This window comes from Chrysemys picta, chromosome 10 (genome assembly GCF_011386835.1).
Source record: "Chrysemys picta bellii isolate R12L10 chromosome 10, ASM1138683v2, whole genome shotgun sequence".
NCBI classification, from domain to species: Eukaryota; Metazoa; Chordata; order Testudines; family Emydidae; genus Chrysemys; species Chrysemys picta.
In genome coordinates, this window is record NC_088800.1 from 33,821,174 (window position 1) to 33,848,764 (window position 27,591).

The window sequence follows — 27,591 nt, forward strand, 5'->3', positions numbered from 1 at the left end:
TAGTTGTAATATTTGCTGCTCTTTCCCTAGCTGTACCTGTAAAGCACAGGAACTTTGGCTTAGAAAACACCTCATAGAGAAGGCCATGAGGCTGCAGTCGGACCCGGGACAGGGGGCACCTGTTGTACATCAGCCTAAATCTACACAGAGTACACCTCCCACCCCAAGATCCTACTCTGCTACAGTGGAGTCTGTACTCAGACTCCTTATTGGGGTCTCATCGGGAAGGCAGAGAACACTCACACAAACATAAGAATAGGTCTCCTCCTAAGTCATCTCTGAAATCGTCAATCCTTAGAGGTTGAGCAGACCTACACTGTCAACCTCTAAGGACTTGGGACATGCAAAGTCCCAGGGCCAGGACTCTAACACCCATAAAGGAAGGGCTTCTTTGATACCAGATCCCGTTCCAGTGACACCCATTCCATCAGTACAGTACAGTTGTAGCAACACGAAGTCTCCCTCTTCTGACCAGTTCAGTACAAGTGGCTTGGACCCCTCACACTCCAAGGAAATCAGAGACTTACACTGCACCAAAGAATGTCTTTGCTCTTTCTCCAGCATCAGGACCTTCCCTAATGAGGTAGATGGTGACTGCACCCGTTGATGTTACCTTGGACCAGTGGCTTTCAACCTATGGTCCGTGTAGACAGACTATATCTAAGGGGTCCGTGAAACAGTCTTGGTGTTCCAGTATTTTGTGCAACCACTAAATTTACACACATGACAATAAAGGAAAATGCAGGTGGCCATCATCCATCACTGTTCATACATTTGCGATTAGTATTTTCCATGTTAATTAGGTAGATAACTTTTCTTTCTGTTACAGCAGGGTATATTGTATGTAAATCACATGAAATATTTAGGCAAGAGGTTCAGTTTTGAAAACTGGGGCAGCTCTCTTGGCCTCAGTGGGACTGTGGCGATTTACACCAGAGAAGGACCTGGCCCTTTGTTTATTTTGTTAGTTATAAACATATCCACAATGGAATAACAGATACTTTCTGACAGGAAAGCTTGCTGCTTGATTCTTGGCTTGTGTTCTGGCTGTTCAGGAATTTCAAAGACACTTTAACGGCTTCTGATGTGCTTGACATGTCTCTACTTACCTTTATAGGCTCGAGATGACATTCTGAATGGCTCCCATCCGGTCTCCTTCGAAAAGGCTTGCGAGTTTGGAGGCTTTCAAGCACAAATCCAGTTTGGACCTCATGTAGAGCACAAACACAAACCTGGATTTTTAGAGTAAACCATTTTTGCTAATTTCTAAATTTGTGTCATTCTGTCCATGCAGCAATGCATAAAACACTGGGTGTGTTCTGTGTTTCTGTCATCTTAGACTGATCTTTGATCAGTCAGTGCCATTTCTTAAATCGTTACTTTAGTGAGCTTTATACTTGATTTAAGGTATTCAAGAGACTCTCTTAAAAATGGTGGTGTGCTTTGGAACATACTATGCTTCAACCTTGATTGTCAAGAACTCTTAGTTATTGTAACTGTTACATGATGCTCAGTTATGCAGACAAATTCAGTTCCAATTAATTTGAGTAATCAAACTTCTGGTGTACCATCTGTGTTTAGTCTCACTACTGATTGGCCAATGACTCTTTACTTAAAGAGCTACCGATGTCTCAGAAAACACTATATGTAATAGACTTAATGTATTCCTGGTCCTCATTACTGAGACTGGTTGCGTAACAATTACATAACAGCATCTTGATTTCTTCAGGGTTTGACCATTGTCTGTGTATTCCCCTCCTGATGTGATGTGATATAGTGGGATGCTGTAGAAGTGCTAAGACAGGGGTTCTCAAACTTTTGTACTGGTGATCCCTTTCACATAGCAAGCCACTGAGTGCAACCCCCCTTATAAATTAAAAACATATTTAACACTATTATAAATATTGGAGGCAAAGTGGGGTTTGGGATGGAGGCTGACAGTTCGTGACCCCCCATGTAATAACTTCGCGACCCCCTCAGGGGTCCCGACCCCTAGTTTGAGAACCCTTGTGCTAAGATAATACTAAGTGAAGGTTATGACACCTGGATCTAGTGTTCACAGTAGTTGTTCCTCTTTAGAGGCATTATTCCTTTAATTTCTTAAAAAAAAAGAAAAAAAAAAGTTTTCCCATCACAGCAGGGTTTCCCATATTAGAGCTCATTTAACTTCTCTCAAACTGCTGTGCTATGACAACAGAGTTCAGCTGCTGATAACCTTTTCGGGTTTAGTCTTTCCTGGTTATTTGCAAAGAATAAAAAAATTATTGTACCCAGCAGCTCTCTGGGTGTTGGACACAACCTGCAGAATGTAGATTTCCACTGGGCGGGCTATGGCAGACGTACTGTAACTCATTAAACTACAAAATCCTTTGCAGTATAAGGACTAGGTTTACTTGGTCCTGCCTCAGCACAGTGGGCTGGACTTGATGACCTCTCGAGGTCCCTTCACCAACCCTATGTTTCTAGGATTGTATGATTCTATCTTTGACAAACAATATATAAATAATTGAAATTCACATCTTAGGGGAAAGAGGAGAGTTTTCCTCTAGTGGAGTATACATACAGCTCAGCTTAAAAAGAGCCTGTTGTCTCTAGGGTTTTTTCGTAGAAATGATTTTATTTTAATTAGCCATAATTCAGTCAGAATAGTGAGGTATTTTATGTGACACTGATACAAACAGTATATATCCATTGTGCAGGCACATGCCAATTCTTGCATGTACATTTCGTTAGCCTTTTTGTAACATTCAGTTAATGTTCCTTGATCAGCTTTTCCAGGTGTTCTTATTTTTTCCGTTGAAATATACTGATATGTTTAATCTAAGTCTGAAAGAGTTTAAGTTGCATAGAAGTTGCACATTACAACTCAATTGAAATAGGGTTGAGCAGTGTTCATTGACTAAACAATGTGACCTCAACACATAACAGGCTTCTATAAGAGATTCCATCTGCTTATACAAAAACAAATAAAGCAAATAGGGTTGATTACTTTTCAGCATTTTTCCAAAACAGATTGGTTTAGTTTACCATATCTGCAGTATGTTTATAGGGAGAGCTCCTTAATAGTATCCTTTTTTGTCATTGATAAATGACTTTTGGCAAATAAAGATTATTGCCTGCATTTTGTTAACACTTAGATACTGGTTGTTGGAATTTCCTTACAGAACATGCCAAAATAAATTTCCATTAGTATTAACTGTGAAAGTTCCTGGTTGATCAAATCTTAACTATCTGGATGAAGAAATATTTAAGCTTTGCATGGCACCTATGTGGGCAGACTGTGCTTTTAAATTTGAGAAAATAGCTATTAGAGAGGTCTTAAAGAAGCCCTTTTTCATTGGTATGTAGATAAGAGGGGAGTATTAAGTAGCTAAACTGCCCACCCAGATTTTTGGTCTCCAAGCAAAACCAGTAACCAATCACATAGCTCCTTTAATCCAAGCTATTTTGTAACAAGCAATAGCTTCCCCCTTTGTGGTGATTTCTTTCTTAATGAACATTAGAAAAATGTTCTTGATGCTCACGACAAACATCAAACTTTGGAAGCATGTATTTAATATCTTAAGCAAGTGAAGGAGCAAACTTATACAGGATTAAATTACTTAAACACTGCTTGCTATTGCATGTTGGACTGAATGAATAGTTCAACAGACGAGCAATTAAAGAGATTTCAGTGTACTTGGGGTGTGATATTTAGGTGGCTTTGTTAGCACAATTAAATGAACTGCCAAGTAAGATTCAGTTATAGTGTCACAGCATAGATGAACACTATATATTTTCTTCAGAAGTAGGATTAAAATAATTTTAAACAGTGGGTATGTCTCCACTGCAGTGTAAGCCCAGGGTTGGTTAGAACTCAAGTCAGCAGACTCTGGGTTTGTTAATTTAGAGCTTGAGCATCTACACTAATTTGTAACCCCAGGTTAAGAATTGTTGAACCCTGAGTCCCAACTTGTGGCTCCAGCATCTACACTGCATTATCTGGGCTTGAATTCCACCACCAATATGCCAGACTTAGAATCATAGAAGATTAGGGTTGCAAGAGACCTCAGGAAGTCATCTAGTCCAATCCCCTGCTCAAAGCAAGACCAACCCCAACTAAATCATCCCAGCCAGGGCTTTGTCAAGCTGGCTCTTAAAAACCTCTAAGGATGGAAATTCCACCACCTCCCTAGGTAACCCATTCCAGTGATTCACCACCCTCCTAGTGAAGTAGTTTTTCCTAATATTCAACATAGACCTCCCCCACTGCAACTCGAGACCATTGCTCCTGAGAGCAGGAGACCATCTGCCATCACTGAGAACAGCTGAGCTCCATCCTCTTTGGAACCCCCCTTCAGGTAGTTGACGGCTGCTATCGAATCCCTCCTCACTCTTCTCTTCTGCAGACTAAATAAGCCCAGTTCCCTCATCCTCTCCTCGTAAGTCATGTGCCCCAGCCCCCTAATCATTTTTGTTGCCCTCCGTCGGACTCTATCCAATTTGTCCACATCCTTTCTGTAGTGGGGGCGGCCCAAAACTGGACACAATACTCCAGATGTGGCTTCACCAATGCCGAATAGAGGGGAATAATCACTTCCCTTGATCTGCTGGCAATGCTCCTATTAATGCAGCCCAATATGCCATTTGCCTTCTTGGCAACAAGGGCACACTGTTGACTCGTATCCAGATTCTTGTCCACTGTAATCCCCAGATCCTTTTCTGCAGAACTGCTACTTAGCCAGTCGGTCCCCAGCTTGTAGCAGTGCATGGGATTCTTCCGTCCTAAGTGCAGGACTCTGCACTTGTCCTTGTTGAACCTCATCAGATTTCTTTTGGCCCAATCCTCCAATTTGTCTAGATCACTCTGGACTCTATCCCTACCCTCCAGCATATTTACTTCTCCCCCCAGCTTAGTGTCATCTGTGAACTTGCTGAGGGTGCAATCCATCCCATCATCCAGATCATTAATGACTTCCTAAAATGAGTCAGCTCTAGCCCTTTGTGGTGCAGTGTAGGAAAATTTGATTCTCCACCAAAGTTGACTGTCCAGAGGACAAAGAAAGTCAGCCCATGGCATTGTGGGATACATTGGGCAGACTCCCAGAGCATGAGTAGAATGGGACTGTGGCTACACTGCAAAGCAATATGACTTGAATGTGGGGTCCCAGCTTGACTCAGGTTCAGACCCTCCATTCGCTTGGGGTCTTGGTATTCTGGGTCCGAGCCCTGGTTAGTGCAATTTGTGGGTAGATGGAAGGTGGGGTTAGGCTGGAGCCTGAGTTTGAACCCTGGGCTTACGTTGCAGTGTAGACATAGCTAATATTACAATAAGTACTTCATTCCATCCATGATATCACTACCTGTGTAGTGCACTGTAAATACAAAGCTCTACAAGATAATGATCCCAAAGACTAATTTAAATGACTGGTAGCAAATAATAATAGTTGCCTGGTGCTTAATGGGTGACTTACCACTTCACTTTCTTGTGTGTTACTGAGGCCCTGGAGTGAGAATGGGAAGAGGTGTGCATAAGAGCAGTGGTCCCCAACCTTTTTTGTCTGGCAGGCGCCAGACAATGAGCCACGGAGGACCGTGGCGGCGGACGAGCATCCACCGAAATGCCGCCGACAAGCGGCAATGTCAATAGGCGTCGCCGCCGAAATGCTGCCGATTTTTGGCGGCATTTTGGCGGCAACACCTCTGGATGACGGCATTTCGGGGGCGATGCCTATTGACGTTGCCGCTTGTCGGCGGCATTTCGGCGGATGCTCGTCCACCAGCCAGTACGTGGGCGCACTTAGACGCCCCGGGGGGTGCCATGACACCCGCGGGCACCATGTTGGGGACTCCTGCATAAGAGGAAAGAGATACCTCTGGAGAATCATATTCAGTGGCTTCCCTTAGGCTGACATCTGCCCCAGGTGGGCTGAGATTTTTGTGATTTGGGAGCTTTTTAAAGCTATTTATTGTGCCAAATTCCACCTTGGGGACTGAACATATTTACTTCACTTCATGTTTTGAGACCTTAAGTGCCACAGAAATTAAAACTGGTTATTTGTTACTTTGTTTTCAGGATACTACTGATATTAAGCATCCATTTAATTGCTTTTGTGGATAAAATGTTATTTTTCCAACACTTCTGGAAAGATGGGAAGCGTCGCGGTGCGGGACTCACCGCTGCGGCGCCTCCTGCTGGTTGTCTCAAGGAATTAGCGTTTCTAGCCTCTGGAGCGCCCTCTGCAGGCCGGTGTCCCGCTGTCGCTGGCCCCCCGTGTCCCTGCTAGGATCCGGTGCCCCTTGTCTTTGAGGTGCTGCCCCCTGGTAATACCCCCGCAGTCTCAGGGTCTCCCCACCCAGGGGAACCCCCAACCCTCTATCCCCACCTTGCCTCAGTCGTGAGCTACTGCCAGTCATCATCTAGCCCCTGCTCACTGGGGCAGACTGCAGTGTAAAATCCACTCATCATAGACAAGGGGGGTTTGGACCTGCTGCCTCTGCCTACCCGTGGGCTGCCCCCTGCAACCCCAGTACCTAATTGTCCTTCCACTAGACCACAGCCTGAGGGGGTTTCCAGGCTGGAGCTCCCCAGCTCCCTTGGCCTTCCCCCAGCCCTTCCCCCTTGCTCCACTCCAGGTACCTTCTCTCAGCTCCCTGCAGCCAGGTCCCTCCCTCTCAAAGCTAGAGAGAGTCTGTCTCTGGCTTCTGGCCCCAGCCCTCTTATAAGGGCCAACTGGGCCCTCATTAAGCCAGCCTCGGCCTGATTGGGGCGTGGCCCCCAGCTAAGGCTGCTTTCCCCAATCAGCCCCACTTTTCCTTCCGTGCCACACCCCTCTCCCCATACTGTTTTAAGCCTTTTAAGGCAGGAGCGGGTGACCACCCCACTAGAGGGAGCAATAGGTACTAGTGCACACATTAATAAACTGTAGTGCCACTAGAAAGCAGAGGTAGTGACTGAACTGCAGATGTATAGTTGGATCATGCTTTGATATCTTTCCCTAAAGTAAAATAAAATCAGTGTTTTACATCTGTATATGAACTCTTTTGAGCACTATTTCAAACTGTTGAAATATATCAGAAGGTTTAGTGAAGGAAAAAATCCCAGTTATTTACTTTGTCGGCCAGAAAAATATGAATTCTCATCACATAAGGATGTAGCTGAAATGGCTATTTTTAATGCCAGTTCATCTCCTTAACCTCACCTCTGATATTTAGTCAGTCAAGGTCTTCTTTCATCATATGGTATTTTGTGCCTGTTTTAGGACCCAAAGCGACTTATTGTTGGCAAAGAGGTAACAGGAAGCAAAGCCATTGTTTAACTATAGTACTTTTTTTCCAGTCTGAAAGAATTCCTGCCTAAAGAATACATCAAACAAAGAGGAGCTGAAAAGAAAATATTTCAGGTAATTATGAGACTGAAAAACCTAATAGTCCCTTGTCTTTTGTAAGAGTAATAAGAGTTTGCTTTCCACAGCTCTGTAGTCTGTGCATGTCCTCTGCTTACATAATAAATTCTCACTAACTCAAGTGTAAAGATGCTGACAGCCCCTCTTTTCTTCCATTGGCATGTTTATTATCCTTTGTTGTTGTTGTTGAAGGTTATTCTCTTTTCAGTGCATGTTCAAAGTTCCTTAGACCTTTTACTCAAATATGTTGAACCATGAAGAAATGCATTGGGACTGAAATAGAAGCACACTTAGGGAGGTCAGTTTAATTTTATCCATAGAACTTTTTATGCCTTCGTAGCTCAAGCGTGAACTTCAAGCATTGTATACGACAGAGTTCTGTTGGCAAATGCTTGAATTCAGAGAGGTGGCTGGGAAGGATCAAATTGTTAATGACTGAAATGATCAAATACCCAACATGCTGATACTGCGGGAAACGTTTTATAGGATCTTGCACTCGTGTCAGTGTTGATTAATATATAAACCTGGCAACACGCAAGTATATGAGCAATTTTATCTAGTTTGGAAAATTCTGAAGTTAGCAGCTGATATATGGTTATTCACATCATGAAAGAAAATGGCAGTGACATATGATCTCAGCATGGAACATAATTTTAATTATGCACTGCTAGAGTTTGTCAAGTGCTGTCCTTTTTATCCCTCGCGCTCCCAGTCCAGGAATTCTTTAACTCATGAATTTGCTATAGGTGGAATTACTACTGCCACCTATAGTTGTGGTTGCCCAACCCTTTTCCAGACTGGATGTCAGCCACAGACTGAATTTTTTTTGCAATATTTCAGCAAAAAATGGCTCAGCCATTTCTGAGGATGAGATTAGGGGGAAATATGTTGTTTTGTCCATGTTAAAAATAATTGTTACAACAGATTTGTTGAGATGCTATAGCACCTACATACTTAGGAGCAAGGACTTGAAATTTGGCAGGGGGTTGTCTTGTTGTTAGGGTTGTGTCATTTAGCATCCGTGTGACAAGCAGTCCCAATTTGGCCAAGTTATAGGCTTCAGAAGAATTTCATTTTGAATGTTTTCAAGAGGCTTGTTGGAGTCAGTTTGGCAGCTAAGTTATCCAAATATTCAATCTGCACTGAGTGTGCTCCAGCCTCTCAGAGTTCCTGTGTGCCAGCTGGTCTATACATACACAGTCCCAACAATGCCAACTGACAGTGCTCCATCTTGGGGATACAGTGGCTCCTCCCAGCTACCACAGGCCATTGTGGTGCTGGTCACCAGATCAGAGAACAGGGAGGCAGTTCCCTATGCTCTTGATTCTCCCTCTGCTGGTGCCCAGTCAGAATGGAAGAGGATGGAGAAGAGGAGGAAACGGACTCACAGAAATGCAGAAGGAGATAACAGAAGGTGCGGGCAAGGCACAAAGGGAATATATTAAGGGAAGGCAGTGGCTGGGAGCAGGGGATGGATTGTGAGATGGGCTGAAATGAGGAGCTGAGAGGGAGAGGGCCAAGAGAAGAGGAGTGGGGGAGATTAGGATTGGTTGAGCAAAGGGACTGGGCCAAGAAGCTCTAGAGGAGTAACAATGAAGGTAATAGGGTAGTAATAGACCAGTAAGTCTTCCTTCAGTATCAGGCAACTTGGTTTAAATGATAGTTTAAAAAAGAATTCAAAACCTAGATGAACGTAATATCATTGGGATGAGCCAGCTTGGCTTCTGTATGGAACTCTATATTGGAGCTCCTTGAGCATGTCAACAAAGTACTGGATAAAGAGGAACCAGCTAACATTATATTGGACTTTCAAAATGCCGTTGGGAAAGTCTCTTACAAGAGGCTATTAGGGAAACTAAGTAGTCGTGAGGTAAGTGGTAAAGGACTCTTATGAGTAAGAAACTGGCCAAGAGACGAAGCATAGAAATAAATGCTCCATTTTCAACAAGCTGAAGGCTGAAGTGCCGCTAGGTGAATGGATATCACAGTGACTAAAACTTACATTGCATTACATTCAACACAACTATTTTGGAACCAATATTGAACTATTAATATTTGAGTACTTCTAAATAAATTGTAACCACTAGGAAACAGATGTCTGTCTCGTTGTGGACAGGTTAAAAATCCCTTTTCAATGTACAGTGGCTGTCCAAAAAAAAACAAAAACAAAAAGTTAAAATGTGCAAAAATAGGATGTATAATGGCATAACTTTAGTGTATAAATCAGGCTATGGCCTCACATGGAAAGTTGTATTAATCTCCAGTGGCAATATCTAAAAAGAGATACAACACAGAGAGAGGGGTTCAGAGGCAAGTATCAAAATGATTAGGGACGTGGAAAAACCCTGCAGAGAAAGAAATTATTGGGCCTGTTTACCTCGGGGGATGTGGGGGGGGGAAGGTGATGATATACAAAATAATGGATAGTATAGTGAAGGTAGATCAATGAAAATGACAGGTGTCAAGTTTATAACTAGTAAGGAAGTGCTGTGTTGCACAACTATCATATGGCATTACATTTTACAGCCTATCATGGGCTAAGTGTAGCAAGATTTTTAAAAGATTGGTCATTTGTGTGGATGCTGGGAATCTCCAGAGTGGCTTTATGTAAGATCTGAAATTTTTTTGAAGGGATATTAAACTTCCATGATTTGAGGGATAAACATAATTGGTGATGATTAGGCAGAAATTCCCCTTTGGGCAGCTTGTTCCATAATTCTTTGTGTCAGAAAATTTGAATATATAACCTTGCTAACATTTCAGCCCAGCAATGTTTTGATTTAATTAGTTGCACAATTAAAAAGCAGCCCTGATCAGTTAAAAGCTCCTTTCATAGTTTCCTGTGAGCATTATTTCTATTCAGTCTAAGTTATACAAAGTAAAACTGAGCTCTTGTTCTAGGAACACAAGAACTGTGGAGAGATGACTGAAATTGAAGCCAAAGTGAAGTATGTGAAGCTAGCACGCTCCCTCAGGACATACGGAGTGTCCTTTTTTCTTGTTAAGGTAAGTTCGGATTATGCTGGCAACAGATGTGCTTGATTATGTATTACCCCAGACCACTTTCTGAAAGCAAAGTTTGCATATCCAAGGTTTGAGCCTGTAGGACAGCCTTTTCCACTAAAAAGAGAGCTCACTGAATTGTATTGTGGTAGCACAGCAATCAGATCAGGGCTCCATTGTGCTAGATTCAATTGGCAGGGTCAAAGGCAGCCTTTCTCAGGCTTTGACTTTTTTTAATTGACCTACCAAAATATTTTCCCCTCAAAACATTTAGAAAAACACCACAAGTCTGCTTTCCCCAGCTTGGGAGTTAGAGGTTTACCTGAATGTGCATATTGAAATCTCTGCATCTTACAAGAACCATATTCTCAATTGTGCAGTTATTTTCTCTTACACTTCATACAGCTATCACCTTAAGGACTTGAATTTTCTTCATTTAAAATCACAGTAATTTTATAATTGGGAGAAGATGACTAAATCATGACTTGGCAGATATAGAATTGTTTTGCTGCTGCTAAACAAGACTTGAATCATTGCTTGATCAGTGTTCTCTCAATGAGGTGGTCCAGGTAAGAAGAGAATTGCAATCTAGATTTTCCATCCTTGGCTCCCAAAATTAGGATTCTAAATCCATCAAGTGGCCTGATTTTTTGAAATGCTGAGCACCTACAAATTCCACTTAAGCTGATGGAACATTCAGGTGCTCTGCAGAAAGTGAAATGGATGATAACTTTCTAAAAGCTTGACATCATTAATTAGCTTTTGCTCCTTTAAGTAGAAGTGACTGTCATATTAGGTACCTTTTATGGAGACCTATTAAAGTAGAATCTCATCTGAGATTGTTGTTTTCAGACATCATAGGCCAGAATTAATTTATCCAGTGGAGAGACTATATGGTGTGCATTTGGCATCTTCCCAGGGATGCCTATTACATGCTTATTTGATTTTGCTCTCTGTATGTATTTATTCCATTTTCCTAAATTCATTTTCTTTTCTTGCAAAACCTAAATACTTCATTACTGTTCAGTGCATTAAATTATTTTGCAAGTGAGTTAAGTGGCTTCCAATATAGGGATTTATGAATGAAGAACTAAATGGTTCTTCAGGATCGTAAGTACTGAAATTTAATTTGGGCATAAATTTTAAAAGAAAAAAATGCTCTAATTATTTAGAAAGCACAATAAGCTAGTGATGGTTTCACACTGGTTTCATCAGCTAATCATGAAGTTGTATATTAGAAGCTATCCTGAAAATATGTCTGCAATTTTAACTAAAATATTAAAACTATACAAGCATGCACATTCACAGCAAACAATCAAGTTGAGAATTCAGTCCAATTTTTCAGCGATGACTAACTGGATCATTGGGCTGATGATAGAAATACTTACTCTTGCATTTTCATGGATGCGTCAATTTGACTCCATGATTTTCCTTGTAGCTTGAAGCAAATAGTAACTGAATCATTCTGTAACTATGGCATAGAACTTCAGTCTGAAAGAAGTGTGTGAGAGGAAGGTGGAATAATTTGAAGTCCAGGTCTGATGTCTAACAAAGGACGTAGGATGTAAATAGGAGTTGATTCTCTGTAGCCCATGACATAAAATAAATTCAAGGGGAGCAGAACATATGGACTCATTTGCATTTCATGATAGATTTTTTTGTTGCACAGTAAATTGGTATCTGGTCCTTGCTCTGTGGACTTAAAGTGCTAGAGAGGCAGTATACTCAGCCCTTGAGAGACGGCACCTGTCAGCCTAGAGAGAACCCCTCATAGTGATGCTGACATGGGTGAAGTTGTTTGTTTTACTAACCATTTAAACGTTTTAGAGCTATGATGTATAATAAATGGGGCTGACTTTGCCTCCTGTAAACCTCAGAATCCTTAATCTGTGTTGCTCCCTGCTAAATCTTCATTCTCTTCATAAAACACTACCAGAAATTCTAGAGGGAGAAGTCTTTGGAAGCTAATTTACAGTAGATTGCCTAACATGCCTTAGTTTTTCTGGGTGGGAGTTGGTCATTGAACAAAGTATCAGAGGGATAGCTGTGTTATTCTGTGTCCACAAAAACAATGAGGAGTCCAGTGGCATCTTAAAGACCAACAGATTTATTTGGGCATAAGATTTCATGGGTAAAAAACCCACTTCTTCAGATGCAACTGAAGAAGTGGGTTTTTACCCACAAAAGCTTATGCCCAAATAAATTGTTAGTCTTTAAGGTGCCACCAGTCATTGAAGTGTCATGTAAACCGTTTCCAATGTAATTTTTAAATTGGAAAGCTAGTTTACAAAAATATCACTACCAAGGTAGTTGAAAGTAACTTTCAAAGACTTGGATTGTAAAATGCCTTTTTATGTGAAGGGAGGTTTCTTCTCCGCACCACAAGCGGTTACTTGTGCTGAATTGCACAGTGAAGGTCAGTTGCAGTTTAATGTCTTCAAGCTGTACCAGATTAAGGGTGAAGACAGATTCTCAAGACCCAAATAAAGCTTTGAACATGAGTAGAATTTTGGTATGAAATCTCTTGGCTCACATCTCTTTCCAAGTTATGCTAAGTGCGATATCTGCATCTAAGAAGCAAAGTAGGATAGATATGGACCACGTAGAAGGAAGTTGTAATGAAAATCAAGCAATAGCTTAGAGCGTGATGCTCCATTGTTCTGTAGCTTGGATAGTCACTTCAATCAGTAAAAGTGACTGCAAGTTGCTACCAAACCACAAGGGCAGTGATAGTCACATCACACCAGTGTAAATGACTGCACAAGGTGTGGGGCATTGGAGAATGAAGCCATAGTGTAAAAGTCACTGGAGATGTGTATCCTATCACTTAATTCTGGTGTGTGTTCAAAGTTGTCTTTTTAAGAGGATAACTCTGGACTGAGTCCCTCTGAGCATTTAATTAACCATGTTGTAGGTAAGATGAAAAAAAGACAGTGAATTCTTGAGGCTCTGAATACAACACAGTGTTTTGAAAATGAATGAAAAAACACTTCTAGCAGTGTGTCAACATTAAATTAATCTATGCACTTGCCATGTCCAGAGAAACTGAGTTTGGGCCTGTGAATTGTCCTCTGCAGTGCGTCTAGTTCTTCTTTTATGTAAGTGTAACCAGTCACGGTCATTCCCAGTCTACTTCCTCCTTTCCCCTCTGACATATGCCAGTTGGTAAATGAAAACTAATCCTTGATACTTCTGTTACAGGAAAAAATGAAGGGCAAAAACAAGCTGGTTCCTCGTTTGCTGGGTATCACCAAAGACTCAGTGATGCGTGTGGATGAGAAGACCAAGGAGGTGTTGCAGGAATGGCCACTGACAACTGTGAAGCGCTGGGCTGCCTCGCCAAAAAGCTTCACTCTGGTACTCTTTCTGTATGTTGTTACAGAGAAGGAGGGTTCTGTCTGTCATGGGGAAAGGAGCATGGATTGATGCACTAAATTGATTGGCCCTATAGGGTTTAGTTTAGTTTAGTTTAGTCCTGAAGAAACAACTCGGCCAATTTTCTTATGGCCAACAAACTGTCTCATGTACATAACCCGACCCTGATTATCTAAAGCACTGTTTTAAAGAGCCATCTGCCTGATATCTGCTAATTTTTGGTTGTGAATAATCAAGGTTTTCAGAGTGCAGTATAAAAGTGACAGACAGGCTGTGAAACTAAATAGGGCTAAAGAAAATGCCTCACAGTTTGAGACTTAAAGAGCTCAATTTGTTTAGCTTATCAAAAAGATGATTGAGAAATGACTTGATGATGGTGTGTAAGTACCTTCATGGAGAGAAGGTGCTGGTGGCTCTTCAGTTAGTGCAGGAGTTCTCAACATTTTTCTTTCTGTCCCTCTCCCCCCCCTCCCCCCCCCCCCCCCCCCCCCAGCATGGTATAAACACTCTACAGCCCACCTGTGCCACAACAACTGGTTTTCTACATAAAAGCCAGGGCCAGCACTAGGGGGTAGCAAGCAGGGCAATTGCCCGGGGCCCTGTGAAGCTACATTGCTCAGGCTTCAGGTTCCACCCCAGATGGCAGGGCTCAGAGCCTTGAGCTTCAGCCCCATGCAGTGGGGCTTTGGCTTTCTGCCCTGTGCCCCAGGCAGAAAGCTGAAGCCCCACTGCATGGCCCTGCTTGATGGACCCCCTGAAACCTGCTTGCAGCCCCCCCTTCCCCCCCCCCTCCAGTCTCCCGGGGACCTCAGACCCTGGTTGAGAACCAATGGCTGGAAGTTAATTCAGACAAGATTAAATTAGAAATAAGGCAAACATTTTTAAGAGAGGGTAAGTAACCATTGGACCAAACTGCCAAGGAATGTGGTAGATTTTCTGTGTCTTGAAGTCTTCAGATCAAGACTGGATGCCTTTCTGGAAGAAAAGGTTTAGTCAAACACAAGTTAACAGGCATAGTGCAAGGGTATTGGGTGAAATTCTGTGGCCTGTGTTACATGTAGAAGGTCAGAGTATATGATTTAATGGTCCATTCTGGCCTTAAAATCCATAAATGTATGAAATGGATCCAATCGAAAGAGCTTTTTTTCTCTCACATAGTTTATTGTGGAGCCTTGGAATGGTTTTATCTGCCATAAGAGCCGTTAGCTATAATAAGACATCAAAGGTAAAAGGAAATTTCAGCTACTTTTATTGGGTTTTGGCTTTGGTGTAGACTCTGATCCTTATATGGTAGATATGAGCTTGTTGGATTAAATGCAAAGAAAGTTAAAAATGTATTTCCCTATATCTCTAATTTTGGTCATCTTAATATAGCTGATGTTCATTTATTTAAATTCATTCCCAAGGGTGAACTGATTTGTTATACCTTTTTTCCTCAGGATTTTGGTGAATATCAAGAAAGTTACTACTCAGTACAAACCACTGAAGGAGAACAGATCTCTCAGCTAATTGCAGGTTACATTGATATCATATTGAAGAAGGTAAAACTTTAGGATGTCAGTAAAAGTGCAGTAAAATTAGTAAATGCAATGTCTCTCTCACAAAAGATAGGTTACCTGATAGCAATAGCTCACTTTCTTTTGTGAAGCTAACTAGGTATAATTTTTCTTTGCTGTGACTGGCTTGTAGCAAGAACTCCTAGAAAATAGTTCTGATTAATTACTATAAAAAAGTGTTTATGGAAGTAATATTGAAACTATTAGCTGTATTGAGGGAATGGGTTAGAAGACTTAACTCAGCATGCTTGGGCATTTAAGTGGATAATCTTCTGGAAAGCAGCTACATGTCAGTGGGTTTATATCAAGAGATTAATGGCCTAAAGCTTTCTCCTTAACTGTAGAGAATAAACCATATAACTATAGTAGTTACCAACAAAAGTTAGCATTTGCCAACAAATGCCACATGATTACTAGTTGTGTTCTAAGCACTTTCTGTGGGAAACCTGTGGCATCTTAACTACTTTTACGTGCTTGCTGTTGACAAATTTTATTAGGATTAGACCAAACTGCAACATAATCCATTATAAATATATGTTCATGCCAGAGAAGTGACAGACAACTGGAAATTTCAGTAGGATTGAGGATTTTTGTTTAGGGGAACTCCAGGCCTAGAATATCAGGGGTGTTTCAATTTGGGGCTGGGGTGGATTGCTAGTATTCATCACAACTCTCTTTCTAAGACTGGCTCAAGCCAGCATTGTCAGTTCCAAATTTAATGAGCACTAAATATGTTCAAATTTTAGTTTAAGTAGAAACTTGCGTTCTTCTTCGAGTGATTGCTTATGTCCATTCAACTGAGGTATGTGTGCTTGCCACATGCACCAGTGCCAGAGATCTTTCCCTCAGCAGGAGACTGGCTCTGGCGCCCCTGGAGTGGGGTGCGTGTGCCACGGCATATAGGGCACTGCTGGCCCCCTCCACCCTCAGATCCTTCTTGCCGACAGTGACGGTGCATGGAAGTGTTGCTGCTTCAGCTAGCACTGTTGCTTCTCATTCGTTCGAACTCATTTAACTCTTGTATATTATTGTATATAGTTTCCCTCTAGTTTTAGTTTCCCTATTTGTTTATTAGAGACTTAGTAGGTCCCAAACAGGACTTCGCCTCAGGATGGGGCATGCCCCAGACCCCATGCTTTGAGCCCTGTGATCATTGTAAAAGCGATCCACATAACAGTTGTTTACAGTGCTTAGGCGAAGGGCACGTTAGGGATAAGTGCAGAATCTGCAAGTCCTTCAAGCCCAGGATGAAGAACGAGTGTGACATTCGCTTGAGAGTGCTCCTTATGGAGTCTGCCCTTACCCCGATGCCGGAGCAGCGCTCTGATTCAGTGCCGAGCACTGTGAGCTTGGTGCACGGCACTCCGCCAGTACCATCTGCAAGCCAGCACCAGTCCTCTTCCATGGCTCCAGCCAAGAAGCCCAACAAGACGGGGCGAGGAAGGTCTCCAGCTTCCTGCAAGGGAAAGGACAAGTCTTGGGTGGACTAAGGTCCTGTCTTGGGCACCTCTTCACCCCCTTCGGAATCTCGGGTCCCAGGTCAGCAGTGTAGCCCAGCCTGCTCCCCGCCAGTTCCAGGTGCTGTCCATGCTGGAGGCCCTGCAAGCAGCGCAAGACTTTATGTCCCTCCAAGTGCTGCCCACTCCGGCCCCTGCGGGGTCCTGGTCATAGGGTAAACCTGTGTTTGGACCACCAGAGTCTCCACCTCTACGGCAATGGTCTCCGTCATGGGGGACGTCCTGCCAACGGTCGCCCTTGCGCATCTGAAACACTTCTGACCGTGATAGGCAGAAGCTTCGCAGCCCCATCCAGTGTCCGGACCTCGGACAAAGGCAGAGAGGCTCGAGGCACGGCTCGCCGGTAACTGGGCACAAATCTCTGGAGGCATGTGACCTCCCTCCCCCCAGCAGGAGTTTCAGAGTCGGCGCCTGGAATTTCCATGGTACCGGTATCGCTGCAGGGACAGGTTGAGGGACCGATGGTACCGTTCTCCAAACCATCGCGAATCCCCAGCGCGGCATCACCGCATGCAGTTACATCTTCACGACGCCAAGCCTGCTCTGGTTCCTAGTCCCGCTCATCAAGCATGAGGTGCAGATCGCTGGCCCGGGGCCATTGCGGATCCACCGAGCACCACCGGTCACTGAGGCCCCAATCCAGGCGCTCGTCGAGGTCAGCCAGATCCAACTCCAGGAGGAGCGACTAGTACTGATTGGGACAGAGCCACCACTTAGTCCCATCTTGGTCACAGGGGAGCAACCTCTTGGGCTCTAGCTCGGGTTTAGAGTGAGGTTCCCTACCTGCAGGACAAGCTCTGATACCTACAGGGCAGATTACGTCGATGGCACCACAGCCAGCCCCGTGGCCTCAGACTCTGTGGCCAGCACAGTGGTACCCATGGAACCCATGGGGGTTCACTCAGCCCTCCCAGGCAGCCTGCTCAGTATCTGGACCTTTGGAGAGACCGGCTCCCGCCCTCTCCAGCTTTCCTCCGGTTCAAGAGGCCTCAGCTGCAGGCACCCCGCAGGCACAGGAGGAAGTGGGTGAACAAGCTGCTGGACCACCTCTGGTTGCAGAGGACCCCTTGGTACCAGCTTTCTCCTTGTCATCACCAGATGAGGCTATAGTGGGGCCCCCTCCACCGGTTCCCCAGGATGATGCGAAGGCACATCAGGGGCTGTTAAAGAAGGTCGCCGCCAACCTGGGCCTCCAGGCGGAGGAGTTAGAGGAGCTCACAGACTCCGTCTTTGATGTTCTCTGTCCCGTAGCTCTGGCCAGGATAGCCTTGCCCATACATGAGGGGGTCATGAAAATTACAAGTGCCCTCTGACAAACCCCCTCCTCCTTGCCTCTGATCTCCAAGTGGGCCATCCAAGGGTCACGAGTACCTTTATACCCACCCTGCTCCCAATTCCCTAGTGGCAGAGGCGATCTGCAACCACAGAGAGAGACAGGGTGAACTGGGGGCTACCCCTAAGAATAAAGGCTGAAGGAGACTAGACTCGTTTGGGCGTAAAGTTTATTTGTCCTCCACTCTACAGTTGCATGTGGCCAACCATCAGGCCCTCCTAGGCTGCTATGATTTTAATATGTGGCAGGCCATGACCAAGTTCAAGAGCGCCCTTACCGAGGCCTTGAGGAAGGAGTTCCGGGTCATCCTGGATGAGGGCTCAACTGCGGCTGGACACTGCTGCCCATACTATGGTATCGGCCATCTCATTGCACAGGGCTTCTTGGCTCCTCTCTCTGGTCTTTCCTCAGAGGCTCAGCAGTCAGTGCAAGACCTCCCTTTCGATGGGCACGCCCTGTTCATAGAACAGACAGACAACAAACTCCATGTCCTGAAAGATTCCCGCTTGACCCTACAAATACTGGGCCTTACGTCCCTGGCCCTTCCCGCAAGTGGTTTTAGCCGCAGCAGCTTCAGAACAAGGGGAGCCACTCTCTCCAGGAGCCTCGCTATAAAAAAAATCCAGGGGCTGCAAGAGGCACCATGGGCTGGCAACTGTCTTCTCCCAGTCCAGGTGCCACCTGGAAAAGGTTGTCACCATTCCCGCAACGATACTCACCTCACTCCAATGGTGGTCCGACCCTGGGAATGTCCTGGAAGGAGTCCCCTTCGACAGCACTCCCTACTCGGTTGAGTTGGTCTCGGACGCCTCGGATCTTGGTTGGGGAGTGCACTTCGGCGATCTCCAGACCCAGGGTACGTGGTCCCTGGAAGAGATGACATTACACATAAACGTCAAAGAGCTCAGGGCGGTCCGCAGGGCATGCGCGGTCTTCCTACCTCACCTGTTGGGCAGAGTGGTCAGAGTCTTGATGGACAACACAGCCTCAATGTTCTACGTCAACAGACAAGGGGGAGTGCGATCCTCAGCCCTATGCCAAGAGGCACTCCGTCTTTGGGACTTCTGCATCGACCACGGAATCCATCTAGAAGTGTGTCACCTCCAGGGAGTCCACGTTAGTGGATCATCTAAACAGGGACTTCTCCTCTCACCACAAGTGGGCGCTCCACCCAGAGAGAGCCTGCATGATCTTCCAGAGGTGGGGATCTCCCCAAGTGGATCTGTTCGCCACCAGGCAGAACAGGAAGTTCTGAAGCCACTGCTGCTCCAGATGGGCTCTGGGCAAGGGCTTCCTCTCTGATGCCTTCCTCCTGTCCTGGGCGGGAAGCCTGATATACGCGTTTCCCCCTCCCCCCCCCCCAATCCCACTCGTCAGCAGGGTCCTGGTGAAAGTCAAGAGAATCAAGGCCCAAGTTATCATGATTGCCCCAGTCTCCCTGTGGCCCCTGCTGGACTGACCAGACCTGCTGTCACAGGACCACGGTTGCCTCTTGCCACCCCAACCTCGCATCTGTCCACCTCGCGGTGTGGATGCTGTGTGGCTGAACCCTGAAGAATGAACCTGTTCAGAGGGGGTCCGGCAGGTCCTCCTGGAGAGTAGAAAATCCTCAACTAGACAGACCTATCTGGGAAAGTGGATGAGGTTTTCCCACTGGGTGACCGAACCGGGCGTCTCCACTTTGCATTCTTTGGTGCAGTCGATCTTAGACTATCTGCTTCATTTGAGGAACCAGGGCCTGGCACACTCCTCTATCAAGGTACATCTGGTGGCCATTTCCGCCTTTCATCTGCCCATCCAGGGGTAGATGGTGTTCTCCCATGACATGATGGTCAGGTTCCTGAGAGGTCTTGAGAGACTTTTTTTCCTCAAGTTCGGTCCCCGATCCCTCACTGGGATCTCAACTTGGTTCTGTCCAGGCTCACGGGCCCGCCCTTTAAGCCTCGTGCTCCGCATCTCACCTATCATGGAAGGTAGCTTTCCTGGTGGCAGTGACATCAACAAGGTGAGTTTCCAAGCTCCGAGCCTTGATCTCAGAACCACCATACACAGTCTTCTATAAGGACAAGTTCCAGCTCCGGCCCCACCCGGCCTTCCTTCCCAAGGTGTTTACTTTCCACATGTGCCAGGACATCTTCCTTCCGGTCTTCTGCCCTAAGTCCCATGAGACTAGTGAAGAGAGGCGCCTTCACGCTTTGGACATAAGAAGGGCTCTGGCTTTCTATCTAGATCGGACAAAGTCTTTCCATAGGTCAACTGAGCTTTTCATCTCTACAGCTGATGGGATGAAAGGCCTCCCGGTGTCCACCAGAGGATTTCTAACTGGATTACCTCTTGCATAAGGACTTCTTACAAGCTGGCGGGTGCCCCGCCGCCACTTGTCAGAGCCCACTCGACTAGAGCGCAGGCATCCTCAACGGCTTTCCTGGCACACGTTCCGATCCAGCACATCTGTAAAGCTGTGACGTGGTCCTCAGTACACACATTCACAGCCCACTATGCCATCACGCAGCAGGCCAAGGACGGTACTGGGTTCAGCAGAGCTGTGTTGCAATCTACATGTCCGCCTCCATGGGTACTGCTTGGAGTCACCTAAGTTGAATGGACATGAGCAATCACTTGAAGAAGAAAAAACAGTTACCTTCTTCCGTAACTGGTATTCTTCGAGATGTGTTATTCATGTCCATTCAACGACTCGCCCTCCTTCCCCACTGTCGGAGTTTCTGGCAAGAAGGAACTGAGGGTGGAGGGGGCTGGTGATGCTCCACTCCAGGGTGCGCCAGAGCAGGTCCCCTAAGGATACTGCTGAGAGAAAAACTTCCGGCACCACTGCATGTGGTGAGCAAACACACCTAAGTTGAATGGACATGAGCAACACATCTTGAAGAACACCAGTTACGGGAAAAGGTAATTGTCTTTTCGAACTGCTCTAAGTTTTACAAGTAGAATTCCAAGCTAAGGCAGCTTCTCTGTATATACTGAGAGTGTACAGATGTGCAGATTTCGACTCCCAAACCAGTCCTTTGATTTCTTCTTTAAAATCTGCTCACAAAACCAGCTTCTAAATGAGTGAAATAGGAATAGGTTAACAAACTAACTCCCATTCTGTGTCATGACTCAAATGAGAAACATGCTGTTTCTAGTTGTCAAGCTTGAGTTCTGTCTCTACCACATTTGTTTATCACCTACAGTCATATAGAAATCTTGTAATGTAAATTCTCAGGGAATCTTTAATGACCTATTCTGGTGTAGATTTTCTACCACAACTTCCCCTTGTTATACCATATGCTTGGGTCTGATGTCACAGTGAGGGCCAGAAAAGAATTTTATCCCTGCAACTTGTCAGTGGTAGATGATTGGAAACCCAGCAACTTGAGGTGCTCTTCTTTTTTTTTCTTTTTTTTTTTTTCTTTTCTTTTTTTTATAAACTGTCCCTTACACTAATAGCAAAATAAGAACGTTGAAGTTTCAAAGAATCTTGGCTCTAAAAATGAATGGCCTGTTTCAACTCACACCTAAAATCAAATTGAAATGAAACAGGGTTTGTTCATGGGTAAAGAAGAGGGTTCCCATTAAACTACCTCCAGAGACATAGCTATCTCTTTTGTCTTTGCCTCAGTATAATGACTGTTACAAGGCTAAGGATGTTGTAGCAATCCATTTCTGACACAGCATTTCTTCCACAACGTACCATGCCTCTCTGCGGTCACTTGCTTATGAGGAATATCTCAATTCACACCCTAATTTAACTCCCCTGTGCACATCTACCTCCCTTACATTATTGTAAATAATTCACATTAGAAATGAACATTTCTGAAAGTAAGTTTCTAGAAAATAATGATAAAGAAATGAATCTGGCACCATGTAACACTTGGCATGTTACTTTTCTTGTGGTGGTCATTTGTGTCCATTAATCATATATTGGTTCACATATGGGTGCTTTTGAATACAAGATACCTTGTAGCAGAGTTGTATGCACCAGTTCCTGTGAGCTATATGAACTGTTGAGGCTTCCCATTTGCTGCTGCATGGAAGGTACCTGTGCTGCTGAGTCACATTGAGGGAGTTGGTAGGTGGTGCTGATTTCTGGGAGGGGCAAGTGCTTTGTCTTATTCAGAAACAAGGCCTGCTAGCACTACTATCCATGTTAGTCTTCTCCCTTTATGCACCTTAAATCCACGAGTGCTGGGACCCAGACTGTTTTTCCCTATCCAGGTGCTCTGGATACTGAAGTTCCTTGTGACCTTTCTCCTGTCTGCTGCACCCACGACGTGGAGTTGTATCCTATCACAAAGTGCCTGCTCACATATAAGAGTACCAAAAAATCCTGGTGTAGCACTAGCGCGAGAGAGAGAGCATGCAGATGACTTGACACAATTTGTGTAAAATAGTGACAAAATAAAGGTAGAGGAGTTTAAAAAATGAAATGAAATAGAAATGCCACATAAGTGTTGACGTTTGCTTTTTTTCAGAAACAAAGTAAGGATAGATTTGGGCTTGAAGGTGATGAGGAATCAACAATGTTGGAAGAATCTGTGTCGCCTAAGAAGTGAGTTTGTGCAATGGGAAAAATGGCTCTTTCCGTAAGAGTGAAACGTTTAATAAGTAGTGGGTAGTTTTCTTTGATCCCAAATATGGTTTAATATATTTCTGTCCAGAAGAATTACTTCTCTGTTAAATTACCCTGCAGTTAACAACTCTGTCTCCATGCCGTTCTGCAGAGTTAAGCTTTGTTGTGAAGTCTCCTGTTTTGTCCTAAGACTATTATTTGGTGTAAAGTATGTACAGTAGTGGTGATTTGAACCACAAACTACAGAACTGAGACTAACTCAGTAGCAATCTGTATGCAGAGTTGTAAAAATTGAATTAGTAGAAGGTTGTGTTTCGGTTTGTGAATATATACTTGCTTTTGATAGCTTACATTTGCTAAATTGATGGCTTTAATTGGGGTTTGCATGCAGTATTGTTCTGTGACTGTCATTAGCAGAGTTTGGTTTAATATGGGGAAAATATCATTAATTTCAGATGCTGTTAAAGACAAGGTGGGAGGCTTTGGCTCACTGTGCAGCACAAATTAATGGGCTCTGGGATTTCATTGCGGGGAGAGAGTGGATTATACAGGGTTATGAAAAGAGTCAAGTGTGGGATCCTGGAAATGGCGCTTCACTTGAAAAGGAATATTCAGTTGGCTTTCTGCTGTTAAGTAACCGAAACAGTTTCAGCACAATGTGAGCTATAATGAGGCCTAACTTAAGCCTCTTCTTTGAACTCAAAGGGAAAGGAGGGTAGTGTCTCTACAGTGTGTAAAGGTCTGACTGTGATTTATGTTATACATATTGCTTACAGGAAATGAATTGGTTAGATCTTTTATGTGGCCTTACATGAATTTTTAGCTTTAGCGTAGTGTACATGTTTTCACGTGCTTCCTTTTCACACTTCCCATTCCAAATGGCTTCCAGAATGTATCCTATCAGTGTAAACGCTCTATTTAGAAGCTCAAAACTTGTAACAAAAGAATATGCATGGACAATGTTAATCTGTAACTGAAATTACACCAATTTTTTTCCGAGCACGTTGTTGCTCTTTAAATCAAAAATGGGGGTGGGGGCGGAGAACCCATCCAAAATACATTGAGGGCGATATCCCTTCCTGACCCCCTGCAGGTGACTAGCTGAAACCCTGAAGCATGAGTTTTAGGAACATAAGACATATCAGAAGTCACAAGCAACCTCATCATACAACTGTGCTCATAAGTTTGTCCAGCTAATTCAGTTGTTTGACCCACAACTCCTATTGAGAGGCTGTTCCAGAACCTCTCACTTCTGATGGTTAGAAATATTCTTCTAATTTCCAGCTTGAATTTGTTTATGGCCAGTTTATATCCATTTGTTCTTGTGCCAACTTTCTCCGTTTGCTTACATAGCTCTTCACCCTCTCTGGTATTTATCCCCAATATGTTTATAGAGAGCAATCATATCCATTCTCAGTCTTCTTTTTGCGAGACTAAGCAGGCCCAGCTCTTCCAGTTTCCGAGAGACCCTCAATTCCCTGATCATCCTAGTAGCTCTTCTCTGCACCTGTTCCAGTTGAAATTAATCTTTCTTGAACATGGGTGACCAGCACTGTACACAGTATTCCAGATGAGGGCTTACCAGTGCCTTGTATAATAGCATTAATACTTTTCTGTCTGTACTGGAAATGTCTTGTGTAATACATCGTAAGATCACATTTGTCTCTTTTACAGCCGCATCACATTGGTGGCTAGCGGTCATCCTGTGATTGATCCACACACACAGGCCTCTCTCCTCCTCTGTCTCGCCAACTGATAAGCCCCCCAAAATTCCTATTATTAGACCCTAGGTGCATTACCTTGCCCTTTATACTATTGAATTTTCTCCCATTTCTGTCACTCCAGTCTTCGGGTCATCCAAATCTTCCTGTATAATATTTAAATTCTCCTCTGTATGGACGATGCCTCCCAACTTATTATTTCAGCTCAGTACTAATGTGGACACGAGAACGAATGGATATAAACTGGCCGTCGGGAAGTTTAGGCTTGAAATTAGACGAAGGTTTCTAACCATCAGAGGGGTGAAGTTTTGGAACAGCCTTCCGAGGGAAACAGTGGGGGCGAAAGACCTCTCTGGCTTTAAGATTAAGCTTGATAAGTTTATGGAGGGGATGGATTGATGGGATAAAGTGATTTTAGTCAATAGGTCAATAATGTGCCATTGCTGGTAATTAGCAACAATGGTCAATGATGGGATATTAAAAGTTACTACAGAGAACTTTTTCCAGAGGGTCTGGCTAGAGAATCTTGCCCGCATGCTCGGGGTTCAGCTGATCGCCATATTTGGGGTCGGGAAGGAATTTTCCTCCAGGGTAGATTGGCAGAGGCCCTGGAGGTTTTTCGCCTTCCTCCGCAGCATGGGGCAGGGGTCGCTTGCTGGAGGATTCTCAGAGATTTGAAGTCTTTAAATCATGATTTAGGGACTTCAACAGCTGAGTCAAGGGAGAGAATTCTTCCGGGAGTGGGTGGGTCAACTTTTGTGGCCCGCATCATGCGGGAGGTCAGACTAGATGATCATAATGGTCCCTTCTGACCTTAGAGTCTATGAGTCTATAACTTGGTATCATCAGCCCATTTCATTAGCACACTCCTACTTTTTGTGCCAAGGTCATTAATAAAAATATTGAATAAGGTTTGTCCCAAGACCGATCCTTGAGGAACTACAGAAGTAACCGCTCTACAGTTTGATCATTCACCTTTCAGCACAATGCAATGCCTTCTCTTTAGCCAATTCCTTATCCATCTTGCGTGCTTGCACTGATCCCTATCATCCCTAATATCAGTAATAATTTCCCATGTGGTACCATGTCCAATGCTTTACTGAAGTCCAAGTATATTAGACGTACTGTACTTCCCTTATCTAAAAATCAGTTATTTTCTCGAAAAAGGAAACCAGGTTAGTCTGGTAAATGCATGTTGCATCACATGGCCGCAGGTTGCCCTCCACGGCCCTATAAGCTCTCTGCTTACTCCTAATAACCTTTGTGAGGTGGTTATTCTTCCAGCTGGGTCTGGAGCCTTTCCTTAAAATTTTTTTCCCTTTCTTGGGATGTGAATTTCAGATAGTTTTTGTATAGTTGATTTGAAGAATTTCCAAGTCATCTCTCCATGTAAGTCCTTGATCTCTTCAGTCCAGCTGACTTATTTAACTAATTCCCTAATATCCCAAATTCTGCCCTTTAGAAATCAAAAGCCATGGTTGATGACCTCATTTGTATTATCCTTTCATTTAATTTAAACAGAATCAACTTGTGATCATTCAATCCAAGGTTATTTCTTATGACCAGCTGTTTTGTGATGTCCTCCCTACTTACTAAAACAAAGTCTAAAATGACATCACCTCTTGTTGGTTCAGTGATGATTTGATGAAGAAAACTGTTATCTATCACATCCAGGAATAACCGGGCCCTAGCAGTATAAGTAACATTTATTCTCCCATCTATATCTGGGAAGTTAGCCTCCCATTATGACCCAACTCCCAAAAGTATTTATCCTTGTAATAATATTACAGATCATTATCCATATCCTAGTCTGACCCTGGAGGTCTATAGCAGACCTTAACACTACCTCAGCAGAACCTCTTTTACAATCCTTCCCCAAAGTGATTTTGACTCAGATGCTGTGTTGTCCATACTATCACTTCATATTTCTTTACAATTTACTGTTTCGATTATATATATATTACCCCAACTTTACCTTTATTTCTCTCTTTTAAATAACGCATACTCTACAATACCTGTATTCCAGGCATGAGTACTATTCCACCATGTATAGTATTCCGTATAATATCTGGTTTGACCTCTTGCACCAATAGTTCTGGTTTCTCCATTTTATTGTCCAGACTCCTTGCATTCATGTAAAAGCCTTTCAGTTGTTTCCCTCGGACCTCACCCAGTTTTCTCATTTTGTGGTGTTCCATTATCCCTTACTCTGTCTTTATTTAACTGGTATTCCTCCTCCTGTGTGTTGAAGCCAAGGGTGGAAATTTCATGAGTCTCTCCCAGTCTTTTCCCCTCACCTCCTCCTTTAAAACTCGTCTTATCAGTCTTGCCCGTCTTGATCCCATAAGATTAATAGACTCCACTTGAATATCTGATGTATCAATAGAGAAGATTCTTCTTTCTATGAATGCCTCCCAATGTTTGATCATCCCAAAATCTTCATCATAGCACCAGTCCTTAAGCCATCTGTTGATCTTCATTATCTTTTCATGCCTTTGCCACCCTCTCGAGGGACTGGAAGTACATTCTGCTGAAAATCACCTGAGCTTCCACTTCTTTAAGTGTCTTTCCCAGCCACATGTAGTCATCCTTGATCCATTCCAATGGGAATCCAGCAGTGTCATTCATTCTGACATGCAGCACAATCAGTGGATTTCCCCCCCACTTCTATCAGTATCCTCTTTAGCCTCACATCCACATTTCGTGCCCTTGATCCTGTTAGACAGCACTCTCTTTGGTTCTCTAGATCTGGTCTGTCGATTCTTCTGAGTATGGAGTCCCCAGTCAGATAAACCTGTCTCTTCCTGGTGTTGGGATGAATTTGTTTTACGTTCTCTCTCACAGTCCCCTGTACATCATCCTCATATTTCCTTAGGCTCTGGTCCCTGGCTATCTCTGTCATCTCTTCCTCTCTGCTGTAGGGACTGGCTTACCTTCCTTTCTTCCTTGCCACCTCATCTTCTGCCTGTTTCTCCTCCTCATTCCCCAGTTCAACAAATTCAATTTCATCACCGCTAGCTGGTCTCGCCCTCTGCTTTGTCCTTCATGGTCATATTCTTCCATGGGTCACCCTCCACGTCCTTTTGTTCAGCAGGTGTCTTCAAATCTTGAGTTGCCTGTACCAGCACCTC

The 27,591-nt window shown here is 43.9% G+C and overlaps 1 protein-coding gene across 8 annotated transcripts in view; it reads left to right on the forward strand.

The window, feature by feature from the left end:
- TLN2 (talin 2) overlaps positions 1-27,591 on the forward strand; it is a 378,548-nt gene that overhangs the window by 203,216 nt on the left and 147,741 nt on the right. For all 8 annotated transcript variants that reach the window (XM_065558354.1, XM_065558350.1, XM_065558353.1 and 5 more), the window contains 6 exons: positions 1,118-1,245; positions 7,319-7,382; positions 10,287-10,391; positions 13,590-13,745; positions 15,203-15,304; positions 22,642-22,718. In XM_065558354.1, coding sequence (XP_065414426.1) covers positions 1,118-1,245; positions 7,319-7,382; positions 10,287-10,391; positions 13,590-13,745; positions 15,203-15,304; positions 22,642-22,718 — 632 coding nt within the window. The remainder of the gene's footprint in view (positions 1-1,117; positions 1,246-7,318; positions 7,383-10,286; positions 10,392-13,589; positions 13,746-15,202; positions 15,305-22,641; positions 22,719-27,591) is intronic.